General features: G+C 38.4%; 1 protein-coding gene across 1 annotated transcript in view; it reads right to left on the reverse strand.

The window, feature by feature from the left end:
* Positions 1-20,041, reverse strand: part of LOC145689861 (discoidin domain-containing receptor 2-like) — a 563,912-nt gene that overhangs the window by 210,995 nt on the left and 332,876 nt on the right. Inside the window, exon 5 of the mRNA XM_081764129.1 lies at positions 11,714-11,861. Coding sequence (XP_081620255.1) covers positions 11,714-11,861 — 148 coding nt within the window. The remainder of the gene's footprint in view (positions 1-11,713; positions 11,862-20,041) is intronic.

Below are 20,041 nucleotides of genomic sequence, written 5' to 3' on the forward strand. Positions count from 1 at the left end.
TCGTCTGTTAGAGAGGAATGAGGAGTGTTCCGTAACTTAAATACATGGGGAGTTGGCAACCTTGCAGTTTCAGTCACCTGCTACCTACGGGGCTAGTTGTAGGTAAACACAAAATGGCGACTTGTTTGGAAAGCTGGTCTCGCGAAAAAGTCCGCGAGTTATTCGATTTCTGTGATTGAAACATGTAACCGCGGTTGAAATTTGCCGGCAGCATGGGAAAAGTTAGCGGAGAGACTGTCATGTCTCGTGAGCATGTCGCAGAATGGTGTCGAAAGTCATCTTCCTTCACGACAACGCGCGCCTGCAATACAGTGCAGAAGACCACTACGCTGTTGTAGCAGTTTCACTGGAATATCATGGACCACATTCCTTATTCCGTGGACTTCACTTCAAGCGACTGCCATCTCTTCCCGCACTTGAAGGAGCACCTAAGAGGCCATCGCTTCACTTCAGAAGAGGGCGTGAAACACTTCGTGACAACGGCGCCGACTTCCCGAAGTTTATGTGGGTGCATATCAATAGCGGGACGTATTAACCTATATGTTTTCAGGGAAGTCTCGATATTTGATTGATTTATTTCTAGTTAAAATCTATTATGAACACTGTTATATTGGGGCTGTGCTGTAATAAAAGAAAATATACCGCTACTATAAGGTTAAGTTGGACCTGCCATAGCTCAGTCGGTAACAAAGCTGACTTAAACGCAAGAGAAACGGGTTCAATCCCGGGTCCAAACTAAATCTTTTGTGCATGCGTCGCACTCACAAGATTATCCCTGTGGGTGCCGGAGCTCCGAGCACCGACGTAGTCTTCGTGCATGCTTCGTGACAACGTAGCTGAACACGTAAGAACAGGACTTTTACCAGTAGAGAATCTTCAAACTCATCACATGTTTCAACCAATATGGAGACTATGTCGAAAAATAATGTATGTGCTATCTGTTGGCTGTATTGGTTATATGAAACAATATATACACGTTTCACTGACGGCTTTGTAACATTACTTTCCGATCACTCCTTCTGTTTAAAATGCGTCTTTTGAAATTTGAACTTTCTTTTGCATTCGTCCACGCGCTGTCAACGAAAATAATTACACGAAATAATGTAATTAGATTCTTTAGTTTAAACTTCTTGCCTCGTTGCCCCCATCTAAACTTCTTTTCCCGCTGTCTACTATCAGTTTATTATCTTTTATTCCGTCTATAATGTTACCCAATTCACAGAACATTTCGCTAGGACATCTGCCTATCTTCTCTTGAACAAACGACCTAAGTTCCTCTGGTAACTACCATTAACGATAAGCCAAAGTTTTGTAGTCAGCTTTCGTTGGTTGGTGAGCGGATATATTTCATATCCTGGGTTTGTTATAGGGAAGTAAGGGGAAGGGGGCAAGGAGAGACATCTAACACTTTCCTGCGTTCCAGCTAAGCACTTTTTTGTTAGGGTTTTGTTTTCTTCTGTATAAAGCTAGTTTTGTCGCTTGCACGATTCTGCACGTTTAAGTAACATTCTGTAGCCTCATTACCGGATTCTGTATCTTCTTTTTGCTTAAACATATTGTATTTTATTAATAATATTAAAGCTTGTCGTTTTTTTACTCGCTTATCTTTCACGATTTTCTCCAACGCTATCTTTTTTTTTTCGTCTACTGAGGGGAAAAAAACTGGTTTGTTCACTAACTGATAACGGTTATAACCTCTGTAAATCGGCTGCATAAATACCTACTCAAGAGGTCATTACAAAGTGGAAACTCAAGATGGCGCTCGTAGCGCTACAGATTAACTTCAGTGTAAACAATTTTTAAAAAAAAATGCAATGGCAAATGAGATTTCAGAAAATCAACATTTTAAGTTTCTGCTAGGACAGAAGAATTAAGTATGGGTTGTAGAGGTAATTATTAATTATTTTTGTTTCTTCATAAGATTGTTGTAGTTGTTTATCTCATCAACATACTTTAAAAGTTATCGTAAGGTTGCCATCTTACTGTTGTTAATTCTTCAACAAAAACGATTAATTTTAGAAAGAAAATGAACTGGACGAATTTAAAAGAACAGAAAATTTCTGATCGATCAAAATTTTTTAGATTTTCCGAAAGATTCATAATTCTCCAGCAATGGTGGTCCCTTTGGAAAAATTCTTGTTAAAAAATGACCGAGATTATCCGTTTTATCGAAACGTTCAAATGATTTTAGGATTAATGGCCAGCACTAATCTATAAATGTTATTTTGATTATGAAAGTGAACGTTAGAATATTTATTATTTCCTGATAATCGGAAAAATGTTCTCTCCTCCCTCTTTCGGACTACGTATACTCAGGCCCGTATCCAGCGGTGTCTAAGGGGGCCCGGGTCCCCCTTAATTTTTACTGTCTCCCCTTAAATTTTCACGATAGGCTTGCAAATGAACTATAATATGGTGATGAACTATAATATGGTTGAATCAGGCCTCCCCTTACTTTTACCGGTCCCACCCCAGGGTTGAAAAAAACATGTTTTTTTAAAAAAAACAAAAAGAACGTTTTTTATGTTTAAAACATGTTCTTTTTGTTTAAAACGTTCTAAACATTTAAAACAAAGTACTTTGTTTTAAACAAAAAAACATGTTTAAAATGTTTATTTTGTTTAAAACAATAATCTAAATCAGCATATATATTACATTTTACGCGTGTCAAGTTAGACCAACCACCAACACCAAAACGACCGGAACATATCTCAGAACTATAGGCTATTTATGGGCTAATTAGTTGCTCTAATCCCAATTTTTGGGCTCCTACTGTTTAGCGGGAAATCGGATTCAAAGTGGGCGAGTCTAGCTTGATATCAAGCTAGAACCCCCCATATGGTTAGAATGGTCCGATCGAAAAAAAATCAAACGCCAGAATTATGGGCTATTTATGGGCTAATTAGTTGCTCTAATCCCAATTTTTGGACTCCTACTGTTTAGCGGGAAATCGGATTCAAAGTGGGCGAGTCCAGCTTGATATCAAGCTAGAACCCCCCATATGGTTAGAATGGTCCGATCGAAAAAATTTAAACGCCAGAATTATGGGCTATTTATGGGCTAATTAGTTGCTCTAATCCCAATTTTTGGGCTCCTACTGTTTAGCGGGAAATCAGATTCAAAATGGGCGAGTCCAGCTTGATATCAAGCTAGAACCCCCCATATTGTTGGAAAGGTCCGATCGAAAAAATTCAAACGCCAGAATTATGGGCTTATTATGGGCTAATTAGTTGCTCTAATCCCAATTTTTGGGCTCCTACTGTTTAGCGGGAAATCGGACTCAAAGTGGGCGAGTCCAGCTTGATATTAAGCTAGAACCCCCCATATGGTTAGAATGGTCCGATCGAAAAAATTCAAACGCCAGAATTATGGGCTATTTATGGGCTAATCAGTTGCTCTAATCCCAACTTTTGGGCTCCTACTGTTTAGCGGGAAATCCGATTCAAAATGGGCGAGTCCAGCTTGATATCAAGCTAGAACCCCCATATTGTTAGAATGGTCCGATTGAAAAAATTCAAACGCCAGAATTATGGGCTATTTATGGGCTAATTAGTTGCTCTAATCCCAATTTTTGGGCTCCTACTGTTTAGCGGGAAATCGGACTCAAAGTGGGCGAGTACAGCTTGATATCAATCTAGAACCCCTTATATGGTTAGAATGGTCCGATCGAAAAAATTCAAACGCCAGAATTATGGGCCATTTATGGGCTAATTAGTTGCTCTAATCCCAATTTTTGGACTCCTATTGTTTAGCGTGAAATCGGATTCAAAATGAGCGAGTCTAGCATGATATCAAGCTAGAAGCCCCCATACGGTTACGGTTAAAATGACACGATCGAAAAAATTCAAACGCCAGAATCATAGGCTATTTATGGGCTAATTAGTTGCTCTAATCCCAATTTTTGGGCTCCTACCGTTCTGCGGGAAATCAGATTCAAAATGAGCGAGTCTAGCTTGATATCAAGCTAGAACCCCCCATACGGTTACGGTTACAATGATCCGATCGAAAAAATTCAAACGCCAGAAATATGGGCTATTTATGGGCTAATTAGTTGCTCTAATCCAAAATTTTTGGACTCCTACTGTTTAGCGGGAAATCGGATTCAAAGTGGGCGAGTCCAGCTTGACATCAAGCTAGAACCCCCCATATGGTTAGAATGGTTCGATCGAAAAAATTCAAACGCCAGAAATATGGGCTATTTATGGGCTAATTAGTTGCTCTAATCCCAATTTTTGGGCTCCTACTGTTTAGCGGGAAATCGGACTCAAAGTGGGCGAGTACAGCTTGATATCAAGCTAGAACCCCTTATATGGTTAGAATGGTCCGATTGAAAAAATTCAAACGCCAGAATTATGGGCCATTTATGGGCTAATTAGTTGCTCTAATCCCAATTTTTGGGCTCCTACCGTTCTGCGGGAAATCAGATTCAAAATGAGCGAGTCTAGCTTGATATCAAGCTAGAACCTCCCATACGGTTACGGTTACAATGATCCTAGCGGGAAATCGGATTCAAAATAGGCGAGTCTAGCTTGATATGAAGCTAAAACCTCCCATACGGTTACGGTTAGAATGGTTCGATCGAAAAAATTCAAACGCCAGAAATATGGGCTATTTATGGGCTAATTAGTTGCTCTAATCCCAATTTTTGGACTCCTACTGTTTAGCGGGAAATCGGACTCAAAATGGGCGAGTCCAGCTTGATATCAAGCTAGAACCCCCCATATGGTTAGAATGGTCCGATCGAAAAAATTCAAACGCCAGAATTATGGGCTATTTATGGGCTAATTAGTTGCTCTAATCCCAACTTTTGGGCTCCTACTGTTTAGCGGGAAATCGGACTCAAAGTGGGCGAGTACAGCTTGATATCAAGCTAGAACCCCTTATATGGTTAGAATGGTCCGATCGAAAAAATTCAAAGGCCAGAATTATGGGCCATTTATGGGCTAATTAGTTGCTCTAATCCCAATTTTTGGACTCCTATTGTTTAGCGTGAAATCGGATTCAAAATGAGCGAGTCTAGCATGATATCAAGCTAGAAGCCCCCATACGGTTACGGTTAGAATGACCCGATCGAAAAAATTCAAACGCCAGAATCATAGGCTATTTATGGGCTAATTAGTTGCTCTAATCCCAATTTTTGGGCTCCTACCGTTCTGCGGGAAATCAGATTCAAAATGAGCGAGTCTAGCTTGATATCAAGCTAGAACCCCCCATACGGTTACGGTTACAATGATCCGATCGAAAAAATTCAAACGCCAGAAATATGGGCTATTTATGGGCTAATTAGTTGCTCTAATCCCAATTTTTGGACTCCTACTGTTTAGCGGGAAATCGGATTCAAAGTGGGCGAGTCCAGCTTGATATCAAGCTAGAACCCCCCATATGGTTAGAATGGTCCGATCGAAAAAATTCAAACGCCAGAAATATGGGCTATTTATGGGCTAATTAGTTGCTCTAATCCCAATTTTTGGGCTCCTACTGTTTAGCGGGAAATTGGATTCAAAATCGACGCGTCTAGCTTGATACCAAGTTAGAACCCCCATACGGTTAAATTGATCCCATCGAAAAAATTCAAACGCCAGAATTATGGGCTATTTATGGGTTAATTAGTTGCTTTAATCCCAATTTTTGGGCTCATACTGTTTAGAGGGAAATCGGATTCAAAATGAGCGAGTCTATCTTGATGTCAAGCTAGAACTCCCCATGCGGTTAAAATAATCCGATCGAAATAAATCAAACGATAGAATCATGGGCTATTTATGGGCTAATTAGTTGCTCTAATCCCAATTTTTGGGCTTCTACTTTCTAGCGGGAAATCGGATTCAAAATGAGCTAGTCTAGCTTGATATCAAGGTAAAACAATCAATATGGTTACGGTTAGAATGGTACGATCAAAAAAATTCAAACGCCAGAATTATGGCCTATTTATGGGCTAATTAGTTGCTCTAATCCCAATTTTTAGGCTCATACTGTTTAGAGGGAAATCGGATTCAAAATGAGCGAGTCTATCTTGATGTCAAGCTAGAACTCCCCATGCGGTTAAAATAATCCGATCGAAATAAATCAAACGGCAGAATCATGGGCTATTTATGGGCTAATTAGTTGCTCTAATCCCAATTTTTGGGCTTCTACTGTTTAGCGGGAAATCGGATTCAAAATGAGCGAGTCTAGCTTGATATCAAGGTAGAACAATCAATATGGTTACGGTTAGGATGGTACGATCAAAAAATTTCAAACGCCAGAATTATGGGATATTAATGGGCTAATTAGTTGTTCTATTCCTAATTTTTGGGCTCCTACTGTTTAGCGGGAAATCGGATTCAAAATGGGCGGGTCCAGCTTGATATCAAGCTAGAACCCCCCATATGGTTAGAATGGTCCGATCGAAAAAAATTCAAAACGCCAGAATTATGGGCGATTTATGGGCTAATTAGTTGCTCTAATCCTAATTTTTGGGCTCCTACTGTTTAGCGGGAAATCAGATTCAAAATGGGCGAGTCCAGCTTGATATCAAGCTAGAACCCTCCATATTGTTAGAATGGTCCGATCGAAAAGATTCAATCGCCAGAATTATGGGCTATTCATGGGCTAATTGGTTGCTCTAATCCCAATTTTTGGGCTCCTATTGTTTAGTAGGAAATCGGATTTAAAATGGGCGAGTCTAACTTGATATCAAGCTAGATCCTCCAATATGGTTACGGTTAGAATGGTCCGATCGAAAAAATTCAAAGGCCAGAATTATGGGCTATTTATGGGTTAATGAGTTGCTGTTATTCTATTTCTTGGATCCTAATGTTTAGCGGGAATTCGGAAACAAAACAGGCGAGTCTAGCTTGACATCAAGCTAGAACCTCCGATTCGGTAACAATGGTCCGATCCAAAAAAACTCAAACGCCGGAATTATGGGCTATTTTTGGGTTAATTGGTACTCTAATTCCGATTTTGGGGCTGCTACCGTTTAGCAGGAGTTCTTCATCAAATTGTAGGATTTGGCTTAACTTCCAGCTATAAACCTAGTGCTATAAATAATCAAATAATCAGAATGCCGGAATTATGGTTTATTTGTTTTCTAATTATTTCTTCTAATGTCGATTTTAGTTCTTCTATCGTTCGCAAGAAATCTCATGCAAGATTGGTATTGATTTCTAGATAACGTGGGATGATAGTTGCAAAGTTGCAGTGAGAAAACGTCGATATCTATTAGCTGAAAATTGATTTTTTTGCATTCTCCGCGAATGCAAATATATATCTCTACTAGTAAATTTATGAATTGTCTTTTCACGTTTATATGTTCAGTATGTTTGGAAGTGAGTAGTGTGTATATAGAATTTATATGGTGAAATATCATATTTAGTAGTAGAGATATTGATTTACATTTGCGGAGAGTGCAAATAAATCAATTTTCAGTTAATAAACATCGATGTTTGCTCACTGCAACTTTGAAAGTATCATCCCAACTTATATAAAAATCAATACCAATCTTGCTTGAGATTTCTTGCTAACGATAGAAGAAAAAACACGACATTAGAGCAACAATTTAGCAATAAAAAATAACCCATAATTCCGACGTTTTAATTCTTTTGATCGGAGTGTTATACCCCTAGGTTTATGACAACAAGTTAAGCCAAATCTCACAATTTGATAAGGAATTCCTGCTAAAACGTAGCAGCCCCAAACTCTGAATTACAGCATCAATTAGAACATAAATAGCCCATATTTCTGACGTTTGATTTTCTTCGATTCGAGACGTCTAACCTTATGGAAAGTTTTTACTTGATGTCAAGCTAGACTCGCAAAATTTGATTCCGATTTCCCACAAAAAGGTAGGATCCCAAAAATTGGGATTAGAGCAACTAATTAGCCCATAAATAGCCCATAATTCTGGCACTTGAACGTTTTCGATCGGACCATTCTAAACGTAATCATATGAGGGATTCTAGCTTGATACCAACGCTTGATTCTAGCTTGATTCTAGCTCGCCCAATTTAAATCCGATTTCCCAATAAACAATAGGAGCCCAAAAATTGGGATTAGATCAAGTGAGTAGCCCATTAATAGCCCATAATTCTGGCGTTTGAATTTTCTCGATCGGACCATTTTAACCGTAACCATATTGGGGGTTCTAGCTTGATATCAAGCTAGACTCGTCTATTTTGAATCCGATTTCCCACTAAACAAAAGGAGCCCAAAAATTGGTATTAGAACAACTAATTAGCCCACAAAAAGCCCATAATTCTGCCGTTTGAATTTTTTCGATCGGATCATTCTAGCCGTAACCATATTGGGGGTTCTAGGTTGATATCAAATTAGACTCGCCCAATTTAAGTCCGATTTCACACTAAACAATAGGAGCCCAAAAATTGGGATTAGAGCAACTACTTAGCCCATAAATAGCCTATGATTCTGGCGTTTGAATTTTTTCGATCGGGTCATTCTAACCGTAACCGTATGGGGGCTTCTAGCTTGATATCAAGTTAGACTCGCCCATTTTAAGTCCGATTTCCCACTAAACAATAGGAGCCCAAAATTGGGATTAGAGCAAATAAGTAGACGATAAACAGACCATAATTCTGGCGTTTGAATTTTTTCGATCGGAACATTTTAACCGTATGGGAGGTTCTTGCTTGGTATCAAGCTAGAATCGCCCATTTTGAATCCGATTTCCCGCTAAACAGTACGAGCCCCAAAAATTGGGATTAGAGCAACTAATTAGCCCATAAATAGCCCATAGTTCTGGCATTTGAATTTTTTCGATGGGATCATTTTAACCGTATGGGGGTTCTAACTTGGTATCAAGCTAGACTCGCCCATTTTGAATCCGATTTCCGCTAAACAGTAGGAGCCCAAAAATTGGGATCAGAGCAACTAATTAGCCCATAAATGGCCCATAATTCTGACGTTTGAATTTTTTCGATCGGACCATTCTAGCCGTAACCATATTGTGGTTCTAGTTTGATATCAAGTTAGACTCGCCCATTTTAAGTCCGATTTCCCGCTAAACAGTAGGAGCCCAAAAATTGGGATTAGAGCAACTAATTAGCCCATAAATAGCCCATAATTCTGGCGTTTGAATTTTTTCCATCGGACCATTCTAACCATATGGGAGGTTCTAGCTTGATATCAAGCTGGACTCGCCCACTTTGAATCCGATTTCCCGCTAAACAGTAGGAGGTTAAAAATTGGGATTAGAGCAACTGATTAGCCCATAAATAGCCCATAATTCTGGCGTTTGAATTTTTTCGATCGGATCATTCTAACCATATGGGGGGTTCTAGCTTGATATCAAACTGGACTCGCCCACTTTGAATCCGATTTCCCGCTAAACAGTAGCAGCCCAAAAATTGGGATTAGAGCAACTAATTAGCCCATAAATAGCCCATAATTCTGAGATATGTTCCGGTCGTTTTGGTGTTGGTGGTTGGTCTAACTTGACACGCGTTACATTTTTACACTCTTAGGTATTGCTTGCCATCTATAATCAACCGCTAGATCAAATTTCGGGAAATTCCCTAATCTCGATCCGCCCAAATGTTCAATCCCGGAGAAAGAAATCGAGATTTTCCCGATCTCCGTTCACGGAATATGTAGCTTAGTTTCTTTGTGTTATGTTCTACTGGTCATCTGCCCATTCTTAATCTTTAAACGCCCATTGACCCAACTGCTGTGTCAGGGCTTTAAACCTCAATGGCTCAGTCTTAAACCTCAAATTAAGGCTGAAAGATGGTTTTGGTACCAATTTATTCCTGAAAGATGCAGCTTTGCTGGTGTGCATTTTATGTATATGGAAGTAGGGTAAATATCGTGTTTTTTTAACAATTTTTTTTGGGGGGGCATTCCCCTCTTGGGGGATAGATTCATAAAAATTGTTACGTGAAGCAATGAAGTAGGCAACTACATGGTAATATCGTGTATTTGTACTTCTTGCTTATATGGGGGAGCAGGGAGGGGTCAAAGTTAGCCAATTTTTGGAGTTTCAGTTTTTTGACGTAAATTACATTTATTTTTAAAACAAAAATCAAAGCTCAGCCTCTAATTAAGCTAGAAAAATGATTTGGTACCAAAGTATTTTTGAGGGATGAAGCTTTCCGTCAGTTGCATTTTATGTATATAGGGGGTACGTATGTACGGTCGAGAAAGGGAGGATGAAGTTCGTTTTTTAATTTTTCATCAATTTTTTTTCATCAGGTTTTGATGGGTATTCCTCCCCCCTTTGTGGTACATCCATAAAAATTGGTATGTGAAGCAATCAGGTAGTCCCATACATGATAGTAACCTGTATGTACTTGTTGTTTATAGAGGAAGAGGGGGTCAAATTTGGTTAATTTACATTTATTTTCGGGACGGTCCCATACAACACAATATACGTATATTTAACTGAAGTGATCTACAAGCATAATTCTTGTTCGTATACATAATGTGTGCAGCAAAAATGATTTGCATATAGACGTGGTACTATAGTGGAGGAGGGGAGAGAATGTCTAATTCAATGAATGTTTTCTGCGCATATATTTTTTTTTGAAAATATTTCCTACATAAAACGAATTTATTACGCAATGGCAGCAATGGCTACCATTTCTTATATTATTGTCACAAGTATGTCATTTTGTCAGCGTAGGGTGACTGCAAGGGTTGCCAGGGCCCCGCAAAGTCAATATTTTCATATTTTTAATGATTTTTATGTCTGTTCTTTTTCTACGAATACGGCGGGAATTTCACGAATGTTATCTCATTGGAATTTGTGGTCTATAAGCTTTCCAATGGTGTATAACTCATGACTGTGATAAATAGGGGGGGGGGGTCACCAGAGCCCCGAACGTGAGAGTCTATCATTTTGTCAAAATCCCTGGCGGGCGTCTATGTGTTGTTATGCCTAGACATTAATCATTATTAGCTACCCATGTTGCAGATAGAGATGTATCTTGAAAACTGTTTAGTTAACATGTCATTTGCTCCTTGTAGGCTAGTCACTGCTCTTTTCTATGAGTTGTATTGTATTTGTCAGAGCATTTCTTCTAGCTTATGATGTGTTCATTATTATGGAAATGATAGTGATCAAAAAATACACAAAGTTTTGAATTTGTGAATTTGGATCTTAGGATAGTGTATAGTGTGTTTAACCTCCGTTATTCTTGGAAATTAAGAAATGTTGAAATACTTCATTTGAATTTCTGTTGGTTTAGTTATACGCACATTGATGTGCAGAATTTCGTTCAGTAATTGCTGTTATAATAAGAATATAACTCTGCTTGTAATTTACTCCATGCACAAATCCTGCGAACGATGGGTTGTTTGTTAGAAAATTAAATTAACTTACTCAATCTGATATTTTAGTTGGTTTAAACATGTTCAACCGCCATCGAAAAAAACACATTTAAAACAATTTGTTTAAAACGTTTAAAACAAACTGAATAAAACAACAGCCCTCGTTTTAAACATGTTTTAAACACTTGTTTTAAACACTTTGTTTTAAACATATCAACCCTGCCCACCCCCCTAATTTTTTTGGTCTGGCTACCGGCCTGCGTCTACTACTAAAGTTACTCATGCACCATGTTAAAGACAGTCGTCACTGGAGAACTTTCCTGAAAGTGGCATTGAACCTCCTGGCTCAATAGGCCATAAAGTTAGTTCAAAGTTCTCTCAGAGAAGCATAACACGTAATCAGTTACGTTTTAATCTAAATGTTTGTCCTTAAGTGCATGCAGAATCTTACCTTCATATAGGCATCCGATAAGCTCCAACCGTAAGCAGACAGTACGCTGATGGACACTGTAGGGTAACAGTCTGATTTGACTTGCAAATATTGGCGGCATTAGACGGTGGCTTACCACGGTTGAGGTGTCACTGTTACCACTTAGAATCTGAAAAAAAATATTAAAATAATATTTAAATTGTCTACAAGTCAAAAAATTTAAGACGAAAAACAAACAGAATTATTTTCAGTGTGTGAATGGAGGAGGCAAAGCTTTTTCTGTTTGTTTATTATCAAAGAAGTTTTACTTTGATAATAAACTACATTTGTTTCATTCTTGGTAAACAGATCATTGGATTGGTTTACCGTGCTATTCACTCAACAACAAACAGGTCATACTAGTACAGAAACGTAAAATTTAGACAATAAATAAATAAATCTCCTTATTATAAATGGTATAATACAAAATCATTCTATATAAGACTATCCATGGCTTTGGATTGATTATTTTAACAAAAGAAACACTGACCAAAGCTTAAAACCCAATTTATTTTAAATTATAATTTGTAACGGTTTCTTATACCGGTATCTAGCATATCCTTCTTCAGACACTATCGATAATACAATTGTCGATAGTGACTGAAGAAGGATATGTTAGATATCCGAAACCGTTACAAATTATAATTTAAAATAAAGTGGGTTTCAAGCTTTGGTCAGTGTTTCTTTTGTTAAAATCACTCTAATATAAATATTTCACTAATACTGGGTAAAGAGTGCTATTAGTGCGTCTTCGAGCAGTCTAGGAAAGGATCTCCACATAGCTCCGTCCAAGCTAGGTGGAGTGGATTTAGAATCCCCAATGTTCGCAAGAAGAGGGGGGTGGATTAGAAAGCCACAAAACTCCACGCAAGCTGGGTGGCTGAGGTTAAGTGTCTCACAGAGTTCCGAGCAAACTAAGTGGGCAGGAAAGGAAGTCTCGAGCTCCGAGCAACCTAAAGGTTTTGGATTAGGTTCCTCTCAGAGCTCCAGGCAAGCTGAGTGGAGATGACCAGCCGAAGACTGATAGTCGTTGCTGAGGTCGTCCTGGTTTTAAGGCCTCTCCAGTGTAACGGTGGCGCTGGTGTCTCTGTTGACTGCTACTGTAATAACTCGTAGTAACACGCAGGTGGTTAATGTTTATAAATATTAGCACGTGTTGGTTGTTAATAGAAATAGCCATGTCTGGGATTATATCTTAAGGTAAGAGGAACTGAAATGTTTTGGTGAGAATTCAACATATCGCGGATTCGTGAAGCTATGGAGATAAAAAATGAAAAATGAAATTCTGAGTTTTACGTCCCACGGTTATGCCGGTTAGGCTAAAGGAGACGGTGATAATGAGTAATGAATGAAATGGTGGAATGAAGAAAGTGGGAGGAAACGGGAGAACCCCGAGAAAACCCACGCACACGGTGTTTGTCCACCACAAAGTTCACTTGGCGGGAGCAGGGTTTGAACCCAGGACCCCATGCACCAGAGGTGAACGCTCTACCACTGACCCACCGCGGCCCCTAGGCTAAAGGAGACAGCGATGATGAGAGATGAGTGAAATGAAGAAAGTAGGAGGAAACGGGTAAAGCACAGTGTTTGTCCACCACGAAGTCCACACGGCGGGAGCTGGGATCGAACCAGGGACCCCAAGCACCGGAGGTGAACGCTCTACCACTGAGCCACCGTGTACCCCCTCTTAAAAGGAAAGAAGGAAGAGAAATTTCTATAATGTTCAAATTTCTGATTCTGTACTCGGAAACTAGCATAAGTTATGTGGGGACTCACTTAATTTAAAGGTGGGAAATTTCAGATTTTAGTTCTTAACTCGCTAAAGCTCGCTGGGGGCTCCGCCCCCAGACCCCCGGTCATGTCTTTGCAATGAGGTGTCAAGTTCTAGAAAACTATTCCTTGAGGAATTCACTTCCCTTTACAGCAGACAACTGTTACCAACACATACATCAATTCAGCCAGTATTATTCCTTCCATGCAACTTTGAAAAGCAAACACACAATTTATTAGAAAGAACTCTATTACTACTTCTACTCTGGCAATCATGTACATGGCTTATTATATACACTTTGCGCACATCTATACATGTTAGAGACAATTACAGAATTTATTTTCTGAAACATAAACAGCGTACACTGTCTTCCAATAGCCTACCTATTAAACCTTGCATTTTCTGATAACACCCACTGTTTACAAATGTGAATTTTTGCAGCCTTTTAAATATTTATTCGTAGCATTTTTTTAATACTATGTTTTGCAGTGTAATTTAGTACAGTGTGTTATAATAGTATCGTTGTTGTTAATTGTACATATTACCTGCAGGAAAAGTAGTTCATATCTGAGATATAAGAGTGGGAAAATATTTGAGGCTTCCTGCACATTTATTCTTGTATTTACAATGAAGACTACAATTTACTGGGTAATTTACAAATATGAATATTGTTGGAGAGTGTTTAATTTTTTTTTTCATAGCACTTGAGTGAACACTACTTTTGTACTATAATGTAGTACAGTGAATTATAATGGAAACCTTGGCCATAGTTGTACATATTCCCTCAGCAAGACTTCTTGAAAAGTTTCATATATACTGCACAAATTCTTGTAGTCTCCCTGTATATTTATTCTTGTATTTTCAATGAAGACTACAATTTGTAGGTAGTTTACAAATATGAATTTTGTTAGGGCCTTTTAAACATTAGTTCATAACATTTGATTGAACACAAATTTTTGCGCTGTAACGTAGTACACTGTATTACAATGGTGTCCTTTGGAACAAAAGTACTTATTGGGCAGCACGACTTCTTGAAATATTTATATATACTGGGCAATTGCATACAGTTTTCCTGTGTTTTTACTCTTGCATTTTCAATGAAGACGATTATTTACTAGGTAATTTAGAATTTGAATATTATTGGAGGCTTTCAAAAAATTTGTTTCTAGCATTTTAAACAACACCACTTTCTACATTGCAGTAGAACAGTGTATTAGAATTTGTCCTTGCCATTTATTATTACAATTAAATAACAACACATCATTTCCTTAATCATACTAAAAACGCATATATAGCCCGATTACAATTCCGATTTTAGAGGTGTAATTCCACAGAAGCCGGTCCGCTACGTACCAGTAATGTGTGAGCAGTAAGTAGGAAGTCAAAAATGTAAGGAATTGAGTAGTGAAGGGGAACGACGTGAACCTACAGCGCAGGAGACCTGGGTTCGATTCGCAACAAGTTTTTCTCTTACTTTTTTCTTTCTTTGAAAGTTTATTTTTATAGCATAGGTGATTGAAAATAAGCTCGACTTTATTATACACGGCATTTCATTCCAACCGGACCCGCAACTAAAACTATTAAATCGAAAGGGGCACGTTTACACATATCTTATATATTATAACTATGTACGCTGCCGACGAGAAAATTTTCAAGAGGTGCCCATTTTTGTGTGTGTGTGTGCAGTAGCATACGCTGGAATTTATTTCGGGGGGGGGGGGTCCAAACTCAATATCAGGATATTTTATATTTAAATTCCTAAACTTGTCCCTAAAATTAGGCTAAATTTACACAAAAGTTGGAATTTCGGGGGTGGTCTGGACCCCCAGGACTCACCCCTTCCGTACGTCCCTGTGTGTTTGTGTATTTTCTTAAAATTAATATTTTATACTTTTCACTTGTGGTATTCACTTCAGATTTGGTATACGCATGTATCTTAACGAGGGACATAAAAGGGGAGAGAGATATTTTGCAATCAATCCGATTTGAAGCAGAAACTGTTGTCGCGAGACAAAATGTATTGCTGTCTTGTATGGACACTATATCGTGAAAATGCCAATGTTTCTTTCAGACTCTTTTTGGGGGACACTGCCTCCTCAGAGCGCCCCTGACAAGATCAAAATAATACGTTTATAATACAATAACAAATAGAATGTTATTAGCAGTGCCTCCGGGCTAATACTCCCCCCCGAACATTGCTTCCGAAAGGGACACTGGTGATGTTTCATTTCCAAAGCTACATATGTTTGATTTTGAATGCTTGAGTATCGTCACCAAAAATTTACACGAACATACTGCCTCGTTTCGGGACCATCTCAAAAGTTGCCTCTACGTATGTAATAATGAAAATATTTTGTTCCCGCAATACGAACAGAAAGTACTTTGCTAATACGAAGAAATAGAGATAAGAAAAAAATACAAAAACCGTTTAGTCGGGAATAGAACCCGGACCTGATAATTAGAAACCTTACACGTTACCTTTGAGCCATGCTCGTCTGTTAATTTCTGTTTTTTCTATTATGCTTAACAGCTCATAACAAGGCAGATCAAGCCAATTCAACAACATGGCAACTTTGCATTCAAGATGGCGACTTCTCCAATGATTTGTTTCTCCATTGAAACTGTCCTTCATCCTTAAGAGTATACCAAAACATGACTGTCCTATCGTCAGAACAACTTACAACTTTCATGGTTACAAACTTTTGAACCGCTATCATACTATATCGTGCAAATGATGCTCAAAGTTTTTTTCCAAAATGTTTTTGGGGGGTACACTGCCTCCTTGGGGCTCTTAGAGTGCCCCCGCAGGAGACCAAATAATACGTGTATAATAGAATAATAAATAGAATACTATGAGCAGTGCCCCTGGGAATACTAACTGTGATCCTCAGGAACATTGTTTCTGAAAGAAACACTGGTGTTGCCCCATCTCTAAAGCTACATATGTTTCTTTCTAAATAGTTGAGTATCGTCTCGAAGCTTCACACGAACATACTGCCTAGTTTCGAGACGATATCAGCAGTTAGTGTATAAATATATTCTTTTCCTCTATGTCTGTAATAACGAAAATATTTTGTTCACGCAATGAAAACAGAAACTATTTTGATAAAACGAAGCAACGTGATAAGGAAAAAAAACGTAAGATAAAACAAAGTTCGGCGGGGAATCGAACCCAGACCTGCTATTCAGAAAGTAGACACTTTACCGCGGAGCTAACTTACTATGTTAAATTGTGTTTGTTTTATTCTCCTCAATCTACCACATAAGAGTCCAAATGAAGGCAATTCAAAAATATGGCAATTTTGCATTCAAGATGGCGACTTCTCCAATGATTTGTTTCTTCACTTAAACTGAACTACGTCCTTAATAACATAGCGAAACCTGGCTTACCTACCAAGAGCACAACTTACAATTTTCATGGTTACAAATTTTTGATCCGACATTTTGAATCGAAGATGGCGACTTTTCCAACATGTCGGAATTTTCCCCTCACATGCGCAGTAATCTACACACTTGAACGCAATTTCGTGATTCCACCATATCTACAAGTTGTGTAGAATTAGACGCCCCCTTATAACATTCCTAGCACTTTCTTACACCGAAAATGACTATTTCTTTCAAGTTTAAGGGCGGATTCGCAAACTACGCATCAGAATAAACATCACCTCGAAATTTCAACGTCCTAGATACAGCCATTACAAATTTCACATTTTTTCGATTTGCGCCGCGAAACGAAAACGAATTTTAATGCTCTTTTTTCTATCATAAACTATGTTCCTAGCTTCACTGCCTGACAAAATATGACGTTTCTATGGTGTGCGGAACTACTCTAAAAACCAGCATTTCGAAACGACGAAAAATTTCGACACTTCATTTACATGGAAAATGTCGCCTTTTTCGTGATATCGGAATTTTCCCATTACTCACATCCCATGACGAACAAGTATGCAAAATTTGGTGTTTGTATGTTTTGTGGAAGTATGCAAACAATTAAGTGTGTTTCCGATTATAGAGGTATATAATTCCACAGAAGCCGGTCCGCTACGTACCAGTAATGTGTGAGCAGTAAGTAGGAAGTCAAAAATGTAAGGAATTGAGTAGTGAAGGGGAACGACGTGAACCTACAGCGCAGGAGACCTGGGTTCGATTCGCAACAAGTTTTTCTCTTACTTTTTTCTTTCTTTGAAAGTTTATTTTTATAGCATAGGTGATTGAAAATAAGCTCGACTTTATTATACACGGCATTTCATTCCAACCGGACCCGCAACTAAAACTATTAAATCGAAAGGGGCACGTTTACACATATCTTATATATTATAACTATGTACGCTGCCGACGAGAAAATTTTCAAGAGGTGCCCATTTTTGTGTGTGTGTGTGCAGTAGCATACGCTGGAATTTATTTCGGGGGGGGGTCCAAACTCAATATCAGGATATTTTATATTTAAATTCCTAAACTTGTCCCTAAAATTAGGCTAAATTTACACAAAAGTTGGAATTTCGGGGGTGGTCTGGACCCCCAGGACTCACCCCTTCCGTACGTCCCTGTGTGTTTGTGTATTTTCTTAAAATTAATATTTTATACTTTTCACTTGTGGTATTCACTTCAGATTTGGTATACGCATGTATCTTAACGAGGGACATAAAAGGGGAGAGAGATATTTTGCAATCAATCCGATTTGAAGCAGAAACTGTTGTCGCGAGACAAAATGTATTGCTGTCTTGTATGGACACTATATCGTGAAAATGCCAATGTTTCTTTCAGACTCTTTTTGGGGGACACTGCCTCCTCAGAGCGCCCCTGACAAGATCAAAATAATACGTTTATAATACAATAACAAATAGAATGTTATTAGCAGTGCCTCCGGGCTAATACTCCCCCCCGAACATTGCTTCCGAAAGGGACACTGGTGATGTTTCATTTCCAAAGCTACATATGTTTGATTTTGAATGCTTGAGTATCGTCACCAAAAATTTACACGAACATACTGCCTCGTTTCGGGACCATCTCAAAAGTTGCCTCTACGTATGTAATAATGAAAATATTTTGTTCCCGCAATACGAACAGAAAGTACTTTGCTAATACGAAGAAATAGAGATAAGAAAAAAATACAAAAACCGTTTAGCCGGGAATAGAACCCGGACCTGATAATTAGAAACCTTACACGTTACCTTTGAGCCATGCTCGTCTGTTAATTTCTGTTTTTTCTATTATGCTTAACATAGCTCATAACAAGGCAGATCAAGCCAATTCAACAACATGGCAACTTTGCATTCAAGATGGCGACTTCTCCAATGATTTGTTTCTCCATTGAAACTGTCCTTCATCCTTAAGAGTATACCAAAACATGACTGTCCTATCGTCAGAACAACTTACAACTTTCATGGTTACAAACTTTTGAACCGCTATCATACTATATCGTGCAAATGATGCTCAAAGTTTTTTTCCAAAATGTTTTTGGGGGGTACACTGCCTCCTTGGGGCTCTTAGAGTGCCCCCGCAGGAGACCAAATAATACGTGTATAATAGAATAATAAATAGAATACTATGAGCAGTGCCCCTGGGAATACTAACTGTGATCCTCAGGAACATTGTTTCTGAAAGAAACACTGGTGTTGCCCCATCTCTAAAGCTACATATGTTTCTTTCTAAATAGTTGAGTATCGTCTCGAAGCTTCACACGAACATACTGCCTAGTTTCGAGACGATATCAGCAGTTAGTGTATAAATATATTCTTTTCCTCTATGTCTGTAATAACGAAAATATTTTGTTCACGCAATGAAAACAGAAACTATTTTGATAAAACGAAGCAACGTGATAAGGAAAAAAAACGTAAGATAAAACAAGGTTCGGCGGGGAATCGAACCCAGACCTGCTATTCAGAAAGTAGACACTTTACCGCGGAGCTAACTTACTACGTTAAATTGTGTTTGTTTTATTCTCCTCAATCTACCACATAAGAGTCCAAATGAAGGCAATTCAAAAATATGGCAATTTTGCATTCAAGATGGCGACTTCTCCAATGATTTGTTTCTTCACTTAAACTGAACTACGTCCTTAATAACATAGCGAAACCTGGCTTACCTACCAAGAGCACAACTTACAATTTTCATGGTTACAAATTTTTGATCCGACATTTTGAATCGAAGATGGCGACTTTTCCAACATGTCGGAATTTTCCCCTCACATGCGCAGTAATCTACACACTTGAACGCAATTTCGTGATTCCACCATATCTAAAAGTTGTGTAGAATTAGACGCCCCCTTATAACATTCCTAGCACTTTCTTACACCGAACATGACTATTTCTTTCAAGTTTAAGGGCGGATTCGCAAACTACGCATCAGAATAAACATCACCTCGAAATTTCAACGTCCTAGATACAGCCATTACAAATTTCACATTTTTTCGATTTGCGCCGCGAAACGAAAACGAATTTTAATGCTCTTTTTTCTATCATAAACTATGTTCCTAGCTTCACTGCCTGACAAAATATGACGTTTCTATGGTGTGCGGAACTACTCTAAAAACCAGCATT

The sequence above is a fragment of the Thermobia domestica genome, chromosome 7, assembly GCF_964235325.1.
Source record: "Thermobia domestica chromosome 7, izTheDome1.hap1.1, whole genome shotgun sequence".
Lineage (NCBI taxonomy): Eukaryota > Metazoa > Arthropoda > Insecta > Zygentoma > Lepismatidae > Thermobia > Thermobia domestica.